General features: G+C 46.8%; 1 protein-coding gene across 4 annotated transcripts in view; it reads right to left on the bottom strand.

Moving 5' to 3' along the window:
- The window catches only part of agrn (agrin), a 347,396-nt gene that overhangs the window by 51,318 nt on the left and 278,312 nt on the right, over positions 1 to 17,766 (bottom strand). For all 4 annotated transcript variants that reach the window (XM_080763911.1, XM_080763912.1, XM_080763913.1 and 1 more), the window contains 2 exons: positions 13,780 to 13,905; positions 8,709 to 8,836 (listed from right to left, as the gene is read on the bottom strand). In XM_080763911.1, coding sequence (XP_080620037.1) covers positions 8,709 to 8,836; positions 13,780 to 13,905 — 254 coding nt within the window. The remainder of the gene's footprint in view (positions 1 to 8,708; positions 8,837 to 13,779; positions 13,906 to 17,766) is intronic.

Raw genomic sequence — 17,766 nt, 5'->3', positions numbered from 1 at the left:
CACACACACACACAGAGTATAGAAAGAGAGGGAGAGAGAGAATGTGAACAGATGATAAATGAGGCTAGTAATGAGCTCTATGCAGTATGCAATGATACTGGTGAGTCCAATTCCAGAAGGCCGTACAGTAATCTCCCAGGGAGAAAGATGCTCTGTCAAATTGGGCCGCGTGCGCAAAAACAAACCTATTGGATACGAAGTGCACAAATTGACATTTAGCTGCCGCCCAGGCATTAATTATAGGAACAAGTTTTTGCAAGGCACCATGGTAAATGTCATGCCACCCCGACATGCGCTCCTGATTGCTTCTGCTTCGGATGCACCCGCCGTGCGCACTCAATGCAGAGTGTGTGTGTGTGTGTGTGTGTGTGTGTGTGTGTGTGTGTGTGTGTGTGTGTGGGTGTGTCTGTGTGTGTGTGTGTGACTGTGAGAAGCCAAATTAGGTGTATAATGAAATGAACAGATCTTTCCTATGTGTGCGAGGGCGTGTGTAATCTGTTACGCTACGTAACGTATCACGACGTGGGCGCGTTTGCAGATGATCAATAAGTATATGCACGCACACACCGACAGCCACGTGCACGCACACACCCACAGCCACGTGCACGCACACACCGACAGCCACGTGCACGCACACACCCACAGCCACGTGCACGCACACACCCACAGCCACGTGCACGCACACACCCACAGCCACGTGCACGCACACACCGACAGCCACGTGCACCTCGTTTCATAGGGCCCGTAGTCACTCCTGGGTGTTGTCAAGTTCAATGAAGGGCCTCTTACCTCTCAACCCTACACAGCTGGTGGCTGTGGGTTTGAAGGGGGCCAGGGACTGTAATGCATGTGTGTGTGTGTGTGTGTGTGTGTGTGTGTGTGTGTGTGTGTGTGTGTGTGTGTGTGTGTGTGTGTGTGTGTGTGTGTGTGTGTGTGTGTGTGCGTGTGTGCGTGTGTGTCCTGGGTAGCTAGCTTGCGCTGGCAGCAGGCAAGCACTGCTCAAAACAAAAAGCAGGACTTCAAAAGCCAAGGCTTTCACTTTGTCCCCAGCGGAGATGTAACCTAGAAACACCTACAGCACAACTCTCCCTTCTGTCCTTATCAGCTCTCTCTCTCTCTCTCTCTCTCTCTCTCTCTCTCTCTCTTACAGTCTCTTCTTCATTCTTGTCTCTTCAGTTAGTTACACACTGTAAAAGACTAGAACACACGAGAAGAACGGGTTCCACTGTAGACTGTATACACAGCATTCACACACAAGATGCAGCAGAGAGGTGGGGGCAAGTCACAAGTGACACCGATTCAGCAGCTGGTGACGCACATGCAACGCACATGCAACGCGCACGCACGCACGCACGCACGCCTCCCAATTTGGAGAGTTAGGCCCAAAAGATCCACTCTGCTCAGTGATAAGTCAAAAACGACAACCTTCTTCTTTGTAATATGAAACTTTATATCAGTTGAACATAGCGTAAAACAACAACCTGGCCACTGCCATTGATTCATATAATAGACTGTCTGCTAAAGCCCGCGCATAGTGCAAAGCCCGCTGGGTAGTGGGATGTACCATAGTGACAGAACCGTAAGTACCATAATAGTAGAATGCACAAACAGAATATTTACAATCTCCCACTTTTCTTTTCTTTTTCCCTTTTTTTTTATAACAAAGAAACAAAGTCTATTATTAATGTCCATAGGCATGAAAGAACATAATGACCAAAAACAAAAATTACTGTTAAAAGAAAAAGAGTCTCTATTCCAGTTTCCATACTCCAACACTGAGTGCCTTTAGGAGCTGAAGTGCGGATGCACCTCGTTTTGTCAAGCAATCAGCTAGCTGCTCTCCTGTAGGTGCCCACAGTATCCGTTGGATTCTTTTGCTCTGAAGAAGTTCCTTGATACCACTTATTTCAATGCGGAGCCTTTTCTCTGTCACTGACTTAGTAGACTTGATGGCATCAGCAAGAGAGTGGTTATCAGTGACACACACTATTGGTAAGACATGCTGGGTAAGATGTCCAGTGGTTAGTTCTGCATGAAGGTCAGAAAGAGAAATGGCACTGTCAACAGCATCTGCGAGAGCGAGTGTTTCACCAGCAAGTGTGCTTCGGACGACTCTCCTGATCTTCTTTGACTGCCAATAAACAGGTGAGAATCTTCCTTCCTCACCCATCAGCACAATGAGATGTCCCCCTTGAGTGCCACCATCTGGAAGGTTTCCCAGTGAGGCATCACAGAACACTACTAGCTTTAGAGAGTTGTCTTTTCCTAGGTTCTGAAATTTCAGTGTCACTTTTTCTGATTTTAGCTTTCTCACCACCTTGTTTGTGTCATGTAAACTCTGTACAGTAGCATGTTTTATGTTAGCAGCAAGGACACAAGTATCAAACATAATATCAGGTCGACTTTGTCTGGCAACCCACAGAAGTTGACCTATCTTTGATCTAAGGTCATCGATTTCACTCTCAGTCAGGGGAGCATCACGGCTCATCGCTCTGGAGGTGTCCATGTGAATTGGCTGAAGATTCTGTATATAATGGTCTTGATGCATATAAGTTACTCCACTTTCAGTGACATACTCCATGCCTACATAGCGAAAACTGTCATGTTCTTCTCTGCCCACTTGGAAGGCAGTTTGCAGGTGAGGGATCACTGTTGTTGCGAAACTGTGTGAACCACCCCAGATAAAATCATCAACATGACAAGCAAGCACTCCAGACACATTACAATCATTATCCAACCAATAAAAAATGGCAGGGTCAACTTGTGACATCTTTCCTCCAGTTTGCAACATTGTTTCTTTAACTCTATTGTACCAGTACAGTGATGCATCATTTAGTCCATAAACACATTTATTCAGCTTCCACAGAGTTCCTTCACTCTTTGCTTCAGGTGGTGGACGGAGATAAATGTCTCGGGATAGCTCATTTCCTTGAAGGAATGCTGACTTAATGTCCATAGAGTGGGGTGTCCATTGGTTTTGACATATCACTGACATGAGTAGTCTAAGAGACTCTGAGGCACATGTTGGAGAGTCCTTTGGGAGGTCCTTTGTGTTTAGCTCTTCAAAACCTCTCGCCACTAGTCTTGCTTTTGGAACTATGCCGTCTGCTGTGTCTTTGAGTGTGCACACCCATCTTGTGGAAATACACTTTTGTCCCATATTTTTTACTTCATTGAACACTCCATGTTTTTCCCAGTTACTGATTTCAGTAAGTTTAGCTGATTCAAATGACACATCCTTTGTAACCAGTACATCATCGTGGTGTCTGTCAGGTGGCTGTTCCACCCTGTCCAATAGTTCAATCTGCAGTGTGTCAACCTGTGAAAGGTCAGCTGACCTGGTTGTGCCAGTGAGGCTAACTGGCTCAGTGTACTCCAGATTGTACCAGTTCTTGTTTTTTCCTGTTGCTTTTCCTGCTCGGCTGAGCACTTTTGCTGTGTGTGAAATTCCAGTGTCTCTTTCCACATACTTAATGAATTGACCTGCCTTTAGATTCTCACTGCAGTCTGTTCTTCTGATAGTAGGTTGTCGGTTGGATGGATCATTGGTCTGCTCAATGTTGTCTGTGTCATTATTAGAGTCCCCTGCAGCATTCTCTGTGTCAGGTACATCACTAGATTCAGTATCAGGTACATTTACAACATTGTTCATGTCACATTCTGCTGCATTATATTCTGTCTGACTTTCTTGGCTGTCACCTGACTTGTCAGTGTAGTGATCTTTGGCCTTGCGTAGTCTACAGTGATGCACCCGGACATAGGTGCCCCCATGTCTAACAAATATGACCACGCCGTCCCGTCCAATTACCACTCCAGGGCCTTTCCATTCATTGCAGTCCATTCTTTTGTAGTACACTTTGTCTCCAGTTTCGTAGTGTTCATCTGTGGGGCGAAGCTGTGTGCGTAGAGCTCTCCTGATTCTCTCAGAGCACTCTGCCTCAGTAAACGCTGTCCTTGCTTCATGCAATGCTGAAATGTGCTGTCCTACCCATTTACTTATTGTAGTGCCCTCCAGGGCAGGCGGTTTATCAACTAGCACAGAAGGTAGGTTTGGATTTTGCCCAAATACTAGCTGATATGGACTAAATCCATGTACATTGTGCATTGTATTCTTTGCCATGAGAGCCCAATCTAGGGCTGTTTTCCAATCACATCCACTGCTTTTCTTCACCTTTAACATTATCTCTGTAAGGGTCTGGTTATGCCTTTCACACAATCCATTACTCCATGGACTGTAGGCAGCAGTGGTTTTGGTTTCAATGTTAAAGTTCTCTGCCATGTCTCTCATTTCCTCATTGTTGAATTCTCCTCCGTTGTCAAAAAAAAGTTTTGCCGGGGCTCCATGAACACTCACCCAGGAATGAATAAAGTGCCTCACAATTTCACTGGATTTTTTTGTGGTCACAATACTACCAGCACTGAACCTGGTGAAATGATCAATCATGTGAAGGTACCACACATTAGGTTCTAGCTCATGCAGATCTAATGCCACAGTTTCATTGTAGGTTGAAGCCATTGGTAGACCAACTGATGGCTTTGGCTTGGGTTTGTTGTACCTGAGACATGTTTCGCAGCTGCTTACAATGTCATTCAAAATAGTAATGCTCTCATCATCATTACTTCCAGCACTAGTCAGTAATTTTTTAAGTTTATCAACTGAAGCATGTCCAAACTGCTTGTGAAGTTTCACCAAGGCTTTGTGTTTTTCATCTTTACTCATGTCATCTGTTATGGCCAGAACCTCATTAGCTTGGGGTTCATTCTCACAAGTGTCTGTGCAATCTCTGTCCACTATGCTGACACAGTAGTGTCCAGAGGAGGTGATTTCAAGGGGCACAGGTTCATGAAACATTGTGGCTTTATCATTCTCAATGTCAAGCACAGCTTTTGCCCTCTTAAGTGATGCTTTGCTTAGTAGTAAAGGAATGTCCACTGGGACCACCTCAGTCTCTATATGGCACTTAGTTTGACCTATCTTAGCTGGGACTTTCACCTTTTTTGTAGAATGAACAACTTGACCATCACCAAACTTGAAAGCTCTTCTACTCTGTGTACTTTCCATTTTATTCCTCTCACTCTTCTTCAGTGTATGAATGTAACTGTCCAACCATTTTTCACCACAGACTGTTCTGGTGCATGCAGTGTCAATTACAGCTGAACCCAAGGCCTCCACCATGAATATTTCAGCATCAGATATTGACTCTTTAGAAAACAAAGTAATGTTGCACTTTTCAATTTGATCTGCCTCTGAATTTTCTTCCGTCATTTTCACATGCTCAGCTTTGTGTGGGCAGTCCTTAGCCCAGTGGAATGTACTCTGACAAATAGCACATTTTGTTCTTTTTCCATACCTGTCCAGTGGGTTTGAGCCAGTCAATGGCGCCCTCGCATGGTTGGTTTGGGGATGGAATTTGCTCCCGTATTTACCGTCTTTCCTCTGATCAACATACAAAGCATGCTCGTCTTGTCGCACTTGAATTCCTCCACTGCTGCTCGTGGATAACACAGTCTTGTCTCCAAAAATCCTTTTTAGAGCTGACTTCATGCTTGCAAATGTAAGTGTTGAACACGCTGTAAGAGCAAGCTGCTTATCTTTAACATCCAGATCGGCTGTATCCAACAACTTAAATGCTAAAACAGTATCAGGAAGAGTCATGTCAAATTTTCGCATTTTGTTGTACCTCTGCTCGAAATGGACGATGTAATCCGCCATGGAAACGTCACGTTCTCTCCGAGTCTTGTCAAAGTCCGTGTATGCGTCGTAAGCCCGGTCTTTTTCTTCTTTTAGGAATACATTATCCAATGCCTCTACAAGTGTCTTCATCCCATCATCTTTGTTCAAATCGTCCGCAGGTATTTCCAACGCTGTATCTCTAGCTCGTCCCGTCAGTGAAAGAGCAACAGCTAAAGCCTGTTTCTTCGGATCCAGTTCAGTGACACGTTTCCACATTTCAACTTCATTTTTCCAGCTCTCATAAGACTTCTTTTCTTCAAACGCCGGTGGGACTCTGTAGTTAATGTTGTTAGCCATCCTCTGCTACCATTGATAAGTCAAAAACGACAACCTTCTTCTTTGTAATATGAAACTTTATATCAGTTGAACATAGCGTAAAACAACAACCTGGCCACTGCCATTGATTCATATAATAGACTGTCTGCTAAAGCCCGCGCATAGTGCAAAGCCCGCTGGGTAGTGGGATGTACCATAGTGACAGAACCGTAAGTACCATAATAGTAGAATGCACAAACAGAATATTTACACTCAGCACAGACTACTAAGTTTGGAGAAAACACTAGAAACCCTGAACACGTCGGAACCCGATTAGCTCGGAGGCACACAGCCGTGACCAACAGAATGGGCATTGACGCCGTCAGAAGCCAAATTGGTGTGACTGATATCTTCACAACGGTGCCGACGTTGCTAATATCAGAACAATACTTGCTTGGCTTAGCTAATTTTCCGTCTTGCTTCTGATGCAACACTGGTACTGTATGGGCCATCCAAAACACTGTGGCAGCGCAATTCAACTTTACAGCACAGTTCCTGGAACCGTACAACACTAGAAAAGGAGAATGCGAGTACTCGTCTCTGTTGGTATAGGTCTCTCACGGCTCGGAAAATAATCAAGTAATTTGAAAAGATCAGGAGCGCTCTTACACGTCCTTTTTCAGGATGTCTTATTTATTATAGCAGCAGCAGGGAAGGTTTCGGCCAAAGCCTTCCTCAGCATGATACACTCACAACTGCTGGGTCATTTATAGGGAATTCACACTGAGACGGACTGAATCCGTTTAATTGGAACCGTTTCCGAATACGGTTGCCTGGTCCCCCCATGATTCACATTGCCAGAGATTCAACAGCGCACCCGGGTACACTTGCATAACACACTTTAATCCTCCAGATGACGGTGTGCTTGATGGCTGGCGAGCACGGACACTGACAATCAACTGTGCAACATTGTCTCAAATAAATTCAGACTCACTGCATTGCATTGCCTCTTTGGCTCTTTGCCGTTATACTACTATACTGTCAGCCTGCCTGCTATTCACTGTGTCAGTCAGTTCTGTGCTCCAGTGTCGTGTTTGATATTAGTTTGCTATGGATTCTACTTTAGCATTATTATTATTTTGTTTTACTTTGGAAACTATGCCAAGCAAAGCACAAGAGCCACGTGTAGTCCGCAGAATAAGATCAGCGTGTACTGCGGTGCTGCGCGTATACGCAGATTCAACAGGAGAAATCAGCTGGTTTTACGCGTTGTGCAGCGGCTGTGTGCTTTTTTTTGTTGACGCTTGGCTCGTCGACTAGAGATTATGTCACGTTCTTAAAAAAAAACAGTCCACTTCCTTCTTTAGGTACGCATGCATTCACATTGGAACAATCCGTATCTTAATACACTTCAACGGTCCAGAGACCCGCCCCCCAATGCGCTCCCGGGGACGGTTGGGCGATCCGCTCCCGGGAACGGTACGCATCATTCACACTACCACAACATCTGCCAAGTGGTCCAGAGTGCGGACCCGGGACCATAGTGTGAATTCCCTATTAATAAATGACAGATCCTAATAGAACGTTAAGTGAGTGCTGGAGATCTTTTCAACTGTACAACACTAGCACAGGGTATTTCAATGAGGTCTATTAGGTTTCTCTGGTACTTGTGGCATAGACATGTTCTGCTCAGAACACACTTTATTCTATTTTATCGCAGATGCCTCAGGGCATGTACTTGTATTCTGGCACAGCTGACATCTAAATCAGCAAATCAGTGAACCAGTGAAGTTGCTGATGAAAGATTTCGCTGATAGTTTGGCATGATGTTGTCTCCCAAATTTACTTTGAATACCCTTGGAGTGTTGTGCCAAAAACTTCGTCAAAGTCTACTTCATTTTCATCCAAGAAAGCGACCAATTGCTTAAACCTAAAAACATTTTGCAAGCGCACACTAATTTAATTTACAGTTCTATTTAGAATCTTGGGTTTGAAACTATTTATTTTTATCTTGACTCATGGCGGCATGTCATTTACAAACCTGCCATGTAAAATGGTCTAAATAACGTGCACAGTCTGTATATTATGATGTCTAAACATCAACCTGCTACAATGCTATCTGTATATACTGTACTGTACAGTATGTAGATACATTTTGTATTTTCTTTTACTCAGTTTCTCAGTTTTTTCTTTTCTCTCCTGCTCTTATACTCTACCTCGTTCCTCTCCGTTCACATGAAAACTACAAAATGATGGAGCGACGAGCGTGCACAGAAGTAAATAATTTCACCCACTTCTTCACACCTGTAAATAAATCTCGCCACCCACAAGCCAGTAGCTGTCCAAAGTGGACGTGGCGCACGTCTCTTTGCCACACACTCAGCAGAATTCAGAGTGTTCATTTAATTCTGAAAGTGGACCCTAAAGTGGACTCCATTTTCACTTCAGTTAAAACGAAAACTGAAGTAAGCATTCTACAACTATGCATTTTCAACTGTACTATCCACTTGGGGACATTTTATTAACCACTCAAGCCCTATTCTATGCATGGAAATATGAAATTAGCGGGCGGGTCTACAAGCTCACAAAAACGTTGCGATGCCAGTAGAACATTTTAATCAAAAATAGTGATAGTTCAAAGTGGTTCATGACTACTTTTGGTGAGTGGTCTGACCCCCCCCCCCCCCCCCCCCCCCCCCGCCTGGCGTCTGCTACTCACAGCGCTCTCGATGCTGCGGGCCGTCTCTCCAAACAGCTCCGACTTGGGGTCCTCCATCTCCGGGGTGTAGAAGACCTCCTGGCCCTCCACCTGGTCCAGATGCAGGAAGCCGCTGAACCTCATGGTCGCTGCGAGGGAGAAGGAACAGGTGGACACGTTAGAATGCTGAGAACGTCACGAGTCATTGGCGGTACACACACACTCACACAGGCGTTCCATAGCCTCCCACCACCCACAACCTCAACACGGGGCAGTGCCAGTCTCTCTCGGGTTAGTGATGGGACGTGTTTGTTGGTTGTGTGGTTTGACGAAGGGGGTGGAGGGGGAGGTGTTAGTGTTGGTCATTGCTGACCGGTTGGGTTTGTTGAGCGGGTTTTGGTGAGGTCATTGGTGGGGTGGGTGGGGTGGGGTGGAGGGATTGGTGAGGTCATTGGTGGGGTGGGTGGGGTGGAGGGATTGGGGTGGCGACTCAGGAGGAGGAGTTTGGCTGTGGATGTGACGGTGGCAGTGGTGTGGTGGGGGTGGTGGGTGGAGTGGATTTTGGGACATATGTTGGGGAAAATAAAGACGGAAGGAGGGAGAGAAGGAAGGAAGGAAGACAACTTTGGGGGGGAAATAACAGGGCCAGCGTTTACCAGACCCAGCCTCGTCCAAAAGTCGGTGGAGGCGTGGAGGGCTGAGTAGAGAAGAGAGCAGGTTAGAAACGTTGAGCACAACACACACGCACACAGACACAGACACAGACACAGACACACACACACACACACACACACACACACACACACACACACACACAACTACATGCACGCGGGCGGGCGTGCATGTACAGTAGGAAACATTATAGGAACAAACAGGACGCAGCAAGACACTCTCAAAAGTGCCCTCTTCAGCAAAGAGCCTCCCTGAACGACCTTGTAGGTTACGTGAACCAACATCTATCAACTCACTGTTATGGTCCTGCTGACCGAGAGAGAGAGAGAGAGAGAGAGGACAGAGAGAGAGAGAGAGAGAGAGAGAGAGAGAGAGAGAGAGAGAGAGAGAGAGAGAGATGAAATACTGCAGGAGATGTGGCGGAGAGAGAGTGTGCAATGGGAGCAGTGGTGGACAAAGTACTCAGATTTAGTTTTACTTAGTAGTAGTAAAAGTAGCAATATACCACAATCGACGTCCACAAGTAGCAAGTCCTGTATTCAAGTAGCACAATTGAAAGTACCATACTCGTAATGCAGAATGTCCCATTTCACAATACATTTTTGTAGATTTTGTAGATTTTCGAATAGAAAATGTATAAAATTGTGCTGGATGTGTGTGTTTGTATTAATAATCTAAATCTGCAAGGTCATTTGGCAGATAAAAAAAAATATATATAAATACTACTTAGCAAGCTATTTGACAACCAAAGTTGTCAAATAATTGTAGTGGGGTAAAATGTACTTGACTCTGAGATGCAGTGGACATGGAAATACTCAAGTACAGTAAAAGTACCCCCATTTTTTATATTGGGGGGGGGGGGGGCGTATTGGGGGCAGAGGGAGGCAGTCAGCTAGGAGCCGGGACGCTGATGTCGGGGGTTTTTCTCGGCGCTCGTAATCAGCTGAACAAATTGCCCAAATCAATCACAGTGTACACATACCCTTGCCCGGGCATGCCGGGGGGGGGGGGGGGAGAAAGGAAGAGCACTTGTATGATTATCATGAAAGATAGCTGCGTGATTGTCTCCTAATGCTGGCAAAACCGGTGACAGACGTCGGGCCGGTTAAAATTGCATGATAAGGACAACCACCTCGCCACTACACCCCCCCCGCCCCCATCCAATCTCCCCGCCTCTACAATACCTCACACGACACACACATACGTCGATTAAAATCTGAAGAGGGGCCATAAAGTGGAAGCAAAATGGGTGAGGGTTTGATAGGGGCCGATAAGAAACGGGAGGGGGGATGGTTTGCCGGGGGTGAGGGGTGGAGTGGAGGGTTTTATATCTTATAATCTGCAAAGAAAGACAAACATCAGGAGAGGGTGATTTTCCGGCCCACAGCCGTAACGGACGGAAAGAGGAGAGAGGGAGGGATGAAGGGCTGTTTGCCTATCAGATCTTATTGAACTGTAAAGTGTAATGGATTTGTCAGACTTCCAATGGCATATGGGAGAGTTTACAGGAGCTGGAGCTTAGCGTGCCATTAACTTTCACTTTCGCCGGCTATTATCTTCCCATACCATATGAATACTATTATGCTCCACTTAAATACTTCTTCTGTCCTGTCCTGTCCAGGGGGCAGAGGCACCTTACAAACGCTTGCCGTGTTTCTTCTTTATCCTTTTTTATTTTAGTCATACGTACGTCACTGTCCAGTCTGTTAACCACGTTCAACCCGGCGTCCCAGAACAGCGAATAGTGATATAGCGAGTTTAAGCATTTTCTCACATTAGTGTTAAAGTGAACTCTGACACTCGCTGTGGAAAACCCTCCCTCAGTGACCGTTTCACACACATCTCGCCTCGTCATCTTTTAGAGACTGGCCTCGAGGTGATTCACCACCAGACTCTAGACAGCTATCTGTTAGCGTTAGCCTTCTCCCGACAGCACGCCCCAAAACCCAAGGCGGAATGTCACTTTGTCAATAAACTGAAAAATACAATGAGATGGAGCTGATACAGGCACCTTAGCATAAGCGGAGCGTTGCTTCTGTTGTAATGACGGGGCGGTCGTCTAAGCCGTCCTCGGGAGAAATAAGAGCCTCGAGCATCGATCAGCCTATCTTTTATCGGTGACGCCTCAGTCGAAAGAAAGTATTGATCGGGGTTGGAGTGACATCATTGTTAGCGAGGGCATGTGGCTGACATAAACGTTTACAATAGTTGATTTGTATCTGTTGTCTAATCTGTTGTGTACGGAGGGTGTTCCAGAAGAACGTAAATAACGACTAGTGACACATGACTTTCTCAAAAAAAGAATATATAAATATTTTGTGCCAAGAACTCCCAAAAGATTTGTATTGTTAAAGTTCAACCTACAACAACGCGGCACATAGCATCCCCTCCAAGGAGCCCTGGGGGTCCCTGCACCCACTCTGAGAAGCACTGACGTAAGAAATCTGTAAAGGAGCCCGGCCTCCAGCACTCATTTCCTTTTCCCCGTCTCGCCTAAGCACGCAGGTCGTTTGCTGAGTGACATTTGTGGAGCTAAATCAGGGCCACAAGCATTAGTTTGCCATCTACACTGGTGTGTGGCGCGGCTGGGTGAAAGACAAGTGAATCCCAGTGAACCAGTGAGTCCCACCGGTTCACTGGGAGGCTTCGGTGGCAACTCGTCCGCACCAGTGAGTGAATCGGAGCGACCACATGAGGCCGCCCGCCCCGGTGCGCTAATTTGTGGCAACCGATTCTCTGGTCATGCCCTGGCACACTCCCCAGGGACCCCCGGGATAGAGAGAGTGAGAGTCCCTCACTCTAAGCATGGTTTACTCTACTCTCTAAACAAGCACAAATAGAGAGGGGAATTGGACTAAGGGAGCGAGAGAGAGAGAGAGTTTGACTGAGGGAGAGAAAGAGAGAGAGGAGAAAAAAAAGAGAGAGAGAGGGGCAGGCAGAAGCAAAGGGGAGAGAAGAGACTTTTATCATTATGGAGCAACTCCAGCAGAAGGCAGTGGCTGGTGCAACAGGGAGGGCTGGCTGGCCGTGCGTGTGTCTTTGTGTTGGCTCCCTGGCTGCTGGGACCCCTGAGGGAAATGAACTGTGGCAGATTGGATTGAGACCGACTGGAGTGAAGCAGAAAAATAGAGTGACTGAGGTATGGGACGACAGATAGATACAGACCAGTGGTGTTGAGAGGGGGGGCAATGAAAAGAAGGAGCGGGCACACTGTCAAGGCCTGAGCGTTAATTTAACTCAGAGAGTATACGTTCAGTATGGAACCATACGGACCTCTTCTGAGTTAAATATTAGTGCTCAGGTTTTTTGCGGTGCGGAGAGAATAGACTAAACAAAAGGTCAGTCGACACAGTCAAGCGGTTGCTTATTCATGAATGCGGATATGCAGCAGTTTTCGCAGTTTACTGTTCGTGATGAAATGTTTCAGAGGTCCAGTATTATGAAAAGGCTTGCCTTTACAGCACTTCAGGTCTATATGATTCTGTATCAATGCTCAAAAACACTGTTTTGATTGTTTTATATTATTCTTTACTGATGCAGTCAAATGTTAATTTATTCGCTCAGATTGCTCAGAAAGTAGTGAGATGATGATGGTCGATACAGTTACTGTGATAAATACAACTGTTCTGATTGCATACAAAAGAAAACTTATTTTAAACTCTGATTTTATGCATATGGAATTATCATATTTTCTATCATATCACATGCTGAGCAGAAGCTTAATTTGCATTTAAATGTACTGTACAAACACAGAAACAGCCTGTCCAGGAGAGGACTGAAACAGAAGGGTGTATAAAGGCTTAGCTGACAAGAATGCATAATCTGAGTGGTATTTTCATAAAACAAAATCGAATACTGTATGTCGTGAGGACCTATAATGAATACAAAATGTGACCTTTGAAAATCAAATGAGGACGTCTTGGTTTCCAATACAGGAGTTTAGTCAAAGAACTTGATCCACCGCACACACACACACGCACGCACGCACGCACGCACACACGCACACACGCACACACACACACACACACACACACACACACACAGTACACACACACACACACACACACACACACACACACACGCACCTGTTAAATACTTAAATATGCAACAGGACATAAGCACACACATTTCGTTAGCCGCCACCTGGGCCACCACTCAGCGTTCTTTCCAAGGGTGTTTTTTTTGTGCACGGCGTAAAGTCAGCTACACGTTGTATGACTAAGCCCTGTCATGAGGTGACAGGTAACTGAACCACAAGAGAAAAGAGGAGAGATACATTAAAAGAGATTGAGATAGAAACAGGGAGGTAGATAATGGGCAGAGGAAACGGCAGGGTTAGGATTTGCCCTGAAAGAAGACAGAGACAGTGATGCCGTTGTGTGTTGGGCGGTGTTATAATGTGCACCAGGTGAGTACTTACAGGGGCAGTTAGCGCCCTCTGGAGTGCTGGACGCTGTCTTGCCGTCGGGGCAGCAGCCGAAGGGCGTGTTGTCACAGGACGACCTGTCTTCGGCCGTCGGGAAGGTGGTGGCCGCCACTGTCGGACCTGGGGACACGGTGAGAGGGACACGTTAAGAGGGACCTGGGGACACGGTGAGAGGGACACGTTAAGAGGGACCTGGGGACACGGTGAGAGGGACACGTTAAGAGGGACCTGGGGACACGGTGAGAGGGACACGTTAAGAGGGACCTGGGGACACGGTGAGAGGGACACGTTAAGAGGGACCTGGGGACACGGTAAGAGGGGACACTGTTGGACCTGGGGACACAGTAAGAGGGGACACTGTTGGACCTGGGGACACAGTAAGAGGGGACACTGTTGGACCTGGGGACACAGTAAGAGGGGACACTGTTGGACTTGGGGACACGGTAAGAGGGGACACTGTTGGACCTGGGGACACAGTAAGAGGAGACACTGTTGGACTTGGGGACACGGTAAGAGGGGACACTGTTGGACCTGGGGACACGGTAAGAGGGGACACTGTTGGACCTGGGGACACGGTAAGAGGGGACACTGTTGGACCTGGGGACACAGTAAGAGGAGACACTGTTGGACTTGGGGACACGGTAAGAGGGGACACTGTTGGACCTGGGGACACGGTAAGAGGGGACACTGTTGGACCTGGGGACACGGTAAGAGGGGACACTGTTGGACCTGGGGACACAGTAAGAGGAGACACTGTTGGACTTGGGGACACGGTAAGAGGGGACACTGTTGGACCTGGGGACACGGTAAGAGGGGACACTGTTGGACCTGGGGACACAGTAAGAGGAGACACTGTTGGACCTGGGGACACGGTAAGAGGGGACACTGTTGGACCTGGGGACACGGTAAGAGGGGACACTGTTGGACCTGGGGACACGGTAAGAGGGGACACTGTTGGACCTGGGGACACGGTGAGAGGGGACACTGTTGGACCTGGGGACACGGTAAGAGGGGACACTGTTGGACCTGGGGACACGGTAAGAGGGGACACTGTTGGACCTGGGGACACGGTAAGAGGGGACACTGTTGGACCTGGGGACACGGTAAGAGGGGACACTGTTGGACCTGGGGACACGGTAAGAGGGGACACTGTTGGACCTGGGGACACGGTGAGAGGGGACACTGTTGGACCTGGGGACACGGTAAGAGGGGACACTGTTGGACCTGGGGACACGGTAAGAGGGGGCTCAGAATAATTCATGAAGCTTTAATTGAATTAATTTACTGCCAGGAGGAAAAGGTCACGCTGCTGATTTCTTCTTTTTCAATTTCCGCTTCTTATTCATGTGCGTTTCTTTCCCACACTCCGCACAGCGACAGATGTGACCGTGCCAATGCACACAGCTGTCAGGAGGGATTGTGTAGCACTTTCATGGGTCTTTTCCGAGTCTCCACATGGCGCTCGTTTTCCCCGAAACGATAGCAACGTAATGAGCACCTATCTCTGCTCGTTCCGCAGACAAAACGCTCCAGCCTGCGTTAACAGCCCAGCCAGCTAATCTCTGCCGCTGATTGGTGGACTGTTATCTTTAAGGTTTCATCGTGCCACTGGCTTACTGGCTTATGGCCGGAGCGATACGACATCAAATAAATATCACCATTATTTAGAACTTTTGCATCGGTTATGATTAATGAACGGTTGTAAACAAAACAAGCATATCTACTGTACAAGCAGGCATCACGATGCGTTGTGATATTGTGGATTGGACATTTTCACAATTTTTGTGTTGTTTTGTTGATATACTGTAGTCGTGTATAACTAATAAAGAGAATACATAAAAAAAAAACATGCTACTCGATTGTTCAATTAACCTACATGAGAAAGTCTGTTATTGGTTCTTAATGTTGGTTTCCACATATTTAAGGATAATTGCACTATAGAACATAGCCTTAATGGGTGCTATTTAGAGACATAAAAGTGGCCATTCTGATTTCCGGGTGCCAGGGAAAGCCTGCTTTCTCAGTGATCAATGGAGGGATGGAGGGGCGGAGGTCGGCGGGCAGGGGCTGCACATTTATGGTGGGGGGTGGGGGTGGGGGTGACGACACAGGAAAACGGCTGCACGGCTAAAGCGAGTCGTAAATGGCGCCGGAGGGAAGGGTCATCCTTTTCAAGGACTAGTGGGCTAAATGGCAAGCCGAGAGAAACAGGGAGGGGGGAGAGAGAGAGAGAGAGAGAGAGAGAGAGAGAGAGAGAGAGAGATGGGGTGAGGTTTTACAGGGCATCTGTCGGTCCTTGGTCTATAGGATTTATTAGCAGGAGGAGAGGGGAAGGGGCGTACCACAGGGACCCTGGATTGGTCCCCTGTGAGTCGTGAGGGTAGATGGATGGATGGCTGTCTGACGTTGGCCTTCCCTGACATTAAATCACAGACACACTTGGAATGCAGACTTCCAAGACATACATACTGGACCGTGAACACACATATATGACACATACGAACGCTGCACATACTGTGCTGCATGACAATACACACGCACACGCACACGCACGCACACACACACAAGTACCTTCACACATGCACAATTTCAAAAATAACATCAAATATACAAACACACACTTGACTGCTCAAACACACAAAAGACAAAGAACACACACACACACACACACACACACACACACACACACTAGGTCGCATTTACATGCAGGCGGCCACAAGACTGCACTGTCTCTCCTTGGCAGGCGGGATACATGTGCCTCGTGTCAGCGAGCACTCTGGTCAGGATCTGACAAGAGAATAAATGTACGGCGTAGGGGGAAAGAGAGAGATGCCAGCAGGGAGACGGGGGGAGGTGGGCGCGCACTTCCATCAATTCAGCGCCGTTACAGCGAGCCGCCGGGTGACGGCAGGTCACTGAGCGTCAAGAGCGATGGTGGGAGAAAAAAAGAGGTGTGATTGAAAAGGCCGAAGCCAGATCCACTCCCTGTGTGAGGGTGGAGTGGACTTAGCTGGCCGGGCCAAAACGTTACAGTCGGAAGGACACCCCCCCCCCCCCCCCCACGGACATGGCTTGATGTGGCCAGTGGTGGACAAAGCACTCAATGACCAGTACTGGAGTCAAAGAGTAGATACTCCTGACAAATTTTGACTTTGAATTCATAATGTCGCTTTTCCCTTCCTAGAAATGTGATCGGGTCAAAGGCACAATATTTGTCTTTGAACAAATATGTGTGGTGGAGTCGTCGCAAGTTACAAAGAATTATACTCAAGTAAAGTACAGATACTCAAAAAATGTACTCAACCCTTGGGGTTCCCTACACCGGGAACCCCTTTTCGTTGTTATACCTTTCAATACGGGAGTCCCTTTTTGTAACATTAGCTGTTGCTAAATAACAGCTAATGTTTCAGAAAACTTAGAGGATTTAGAAAGCGTTTTTGGAATGGGACTCAGATCTAAACGGGTTAATTACAGTACCCACCGTTCACCACTGCTAGAAGCATTCATCTGTGCTGCCGACAGTGTATTTGACAGAGTCTGGCTTTTGTTTTTGTGCTTGTTCAGAGCGAGTGGGCGCAGACACAATGAGAGACGACCACGGATGATGCAACAGTTGAACGAAGTTGATAGATTTCCTGCTCTCCGGAATAAGAGATATATTTTATTTTGGCTGGGGAAACGTAGTGAGACGTGAGTAATTTATACGTCAATAGCTGTTTTTGTTGTTTGTCTATTGATTTATCTGTTTATCTGTATATGTAAGTTTGCAAATGTTGCTAACAAATAAAACATTTGTTCCCTTACGTGGTGGACTACTTTCTGTATGTGTTTTTTTTACCTGTGACGTTTTCCGTTATTATGTGTACCTGTCGATGTGCTTCTACTTTTTGTACCGTATGTCTTTTGACGTTTCATTTCTTCTCCATTTCTGCCCACCCCCCAGCCCCTCCGCCCGGCCTTTTCCCCTGAAAACAACGGATG

Source organism: Protomyctophum bolini (assembly GCF_963924005.1).
Source record: "Protomyctophum bolini genome assembly, chromosome: 5".
NCBI classification, from domain to species: Eukaryota; Metazoa; Chordata; class Actinopteri; order Myctophiformes; family Myctophidae; genus Protomyctophum; species Protomyctophum bolini.
The sequence above is the reverse complement of the archived record's forward strand: the minus strand, read 5'-3'. Positions and strand labels throughout refer to the sequence as shown.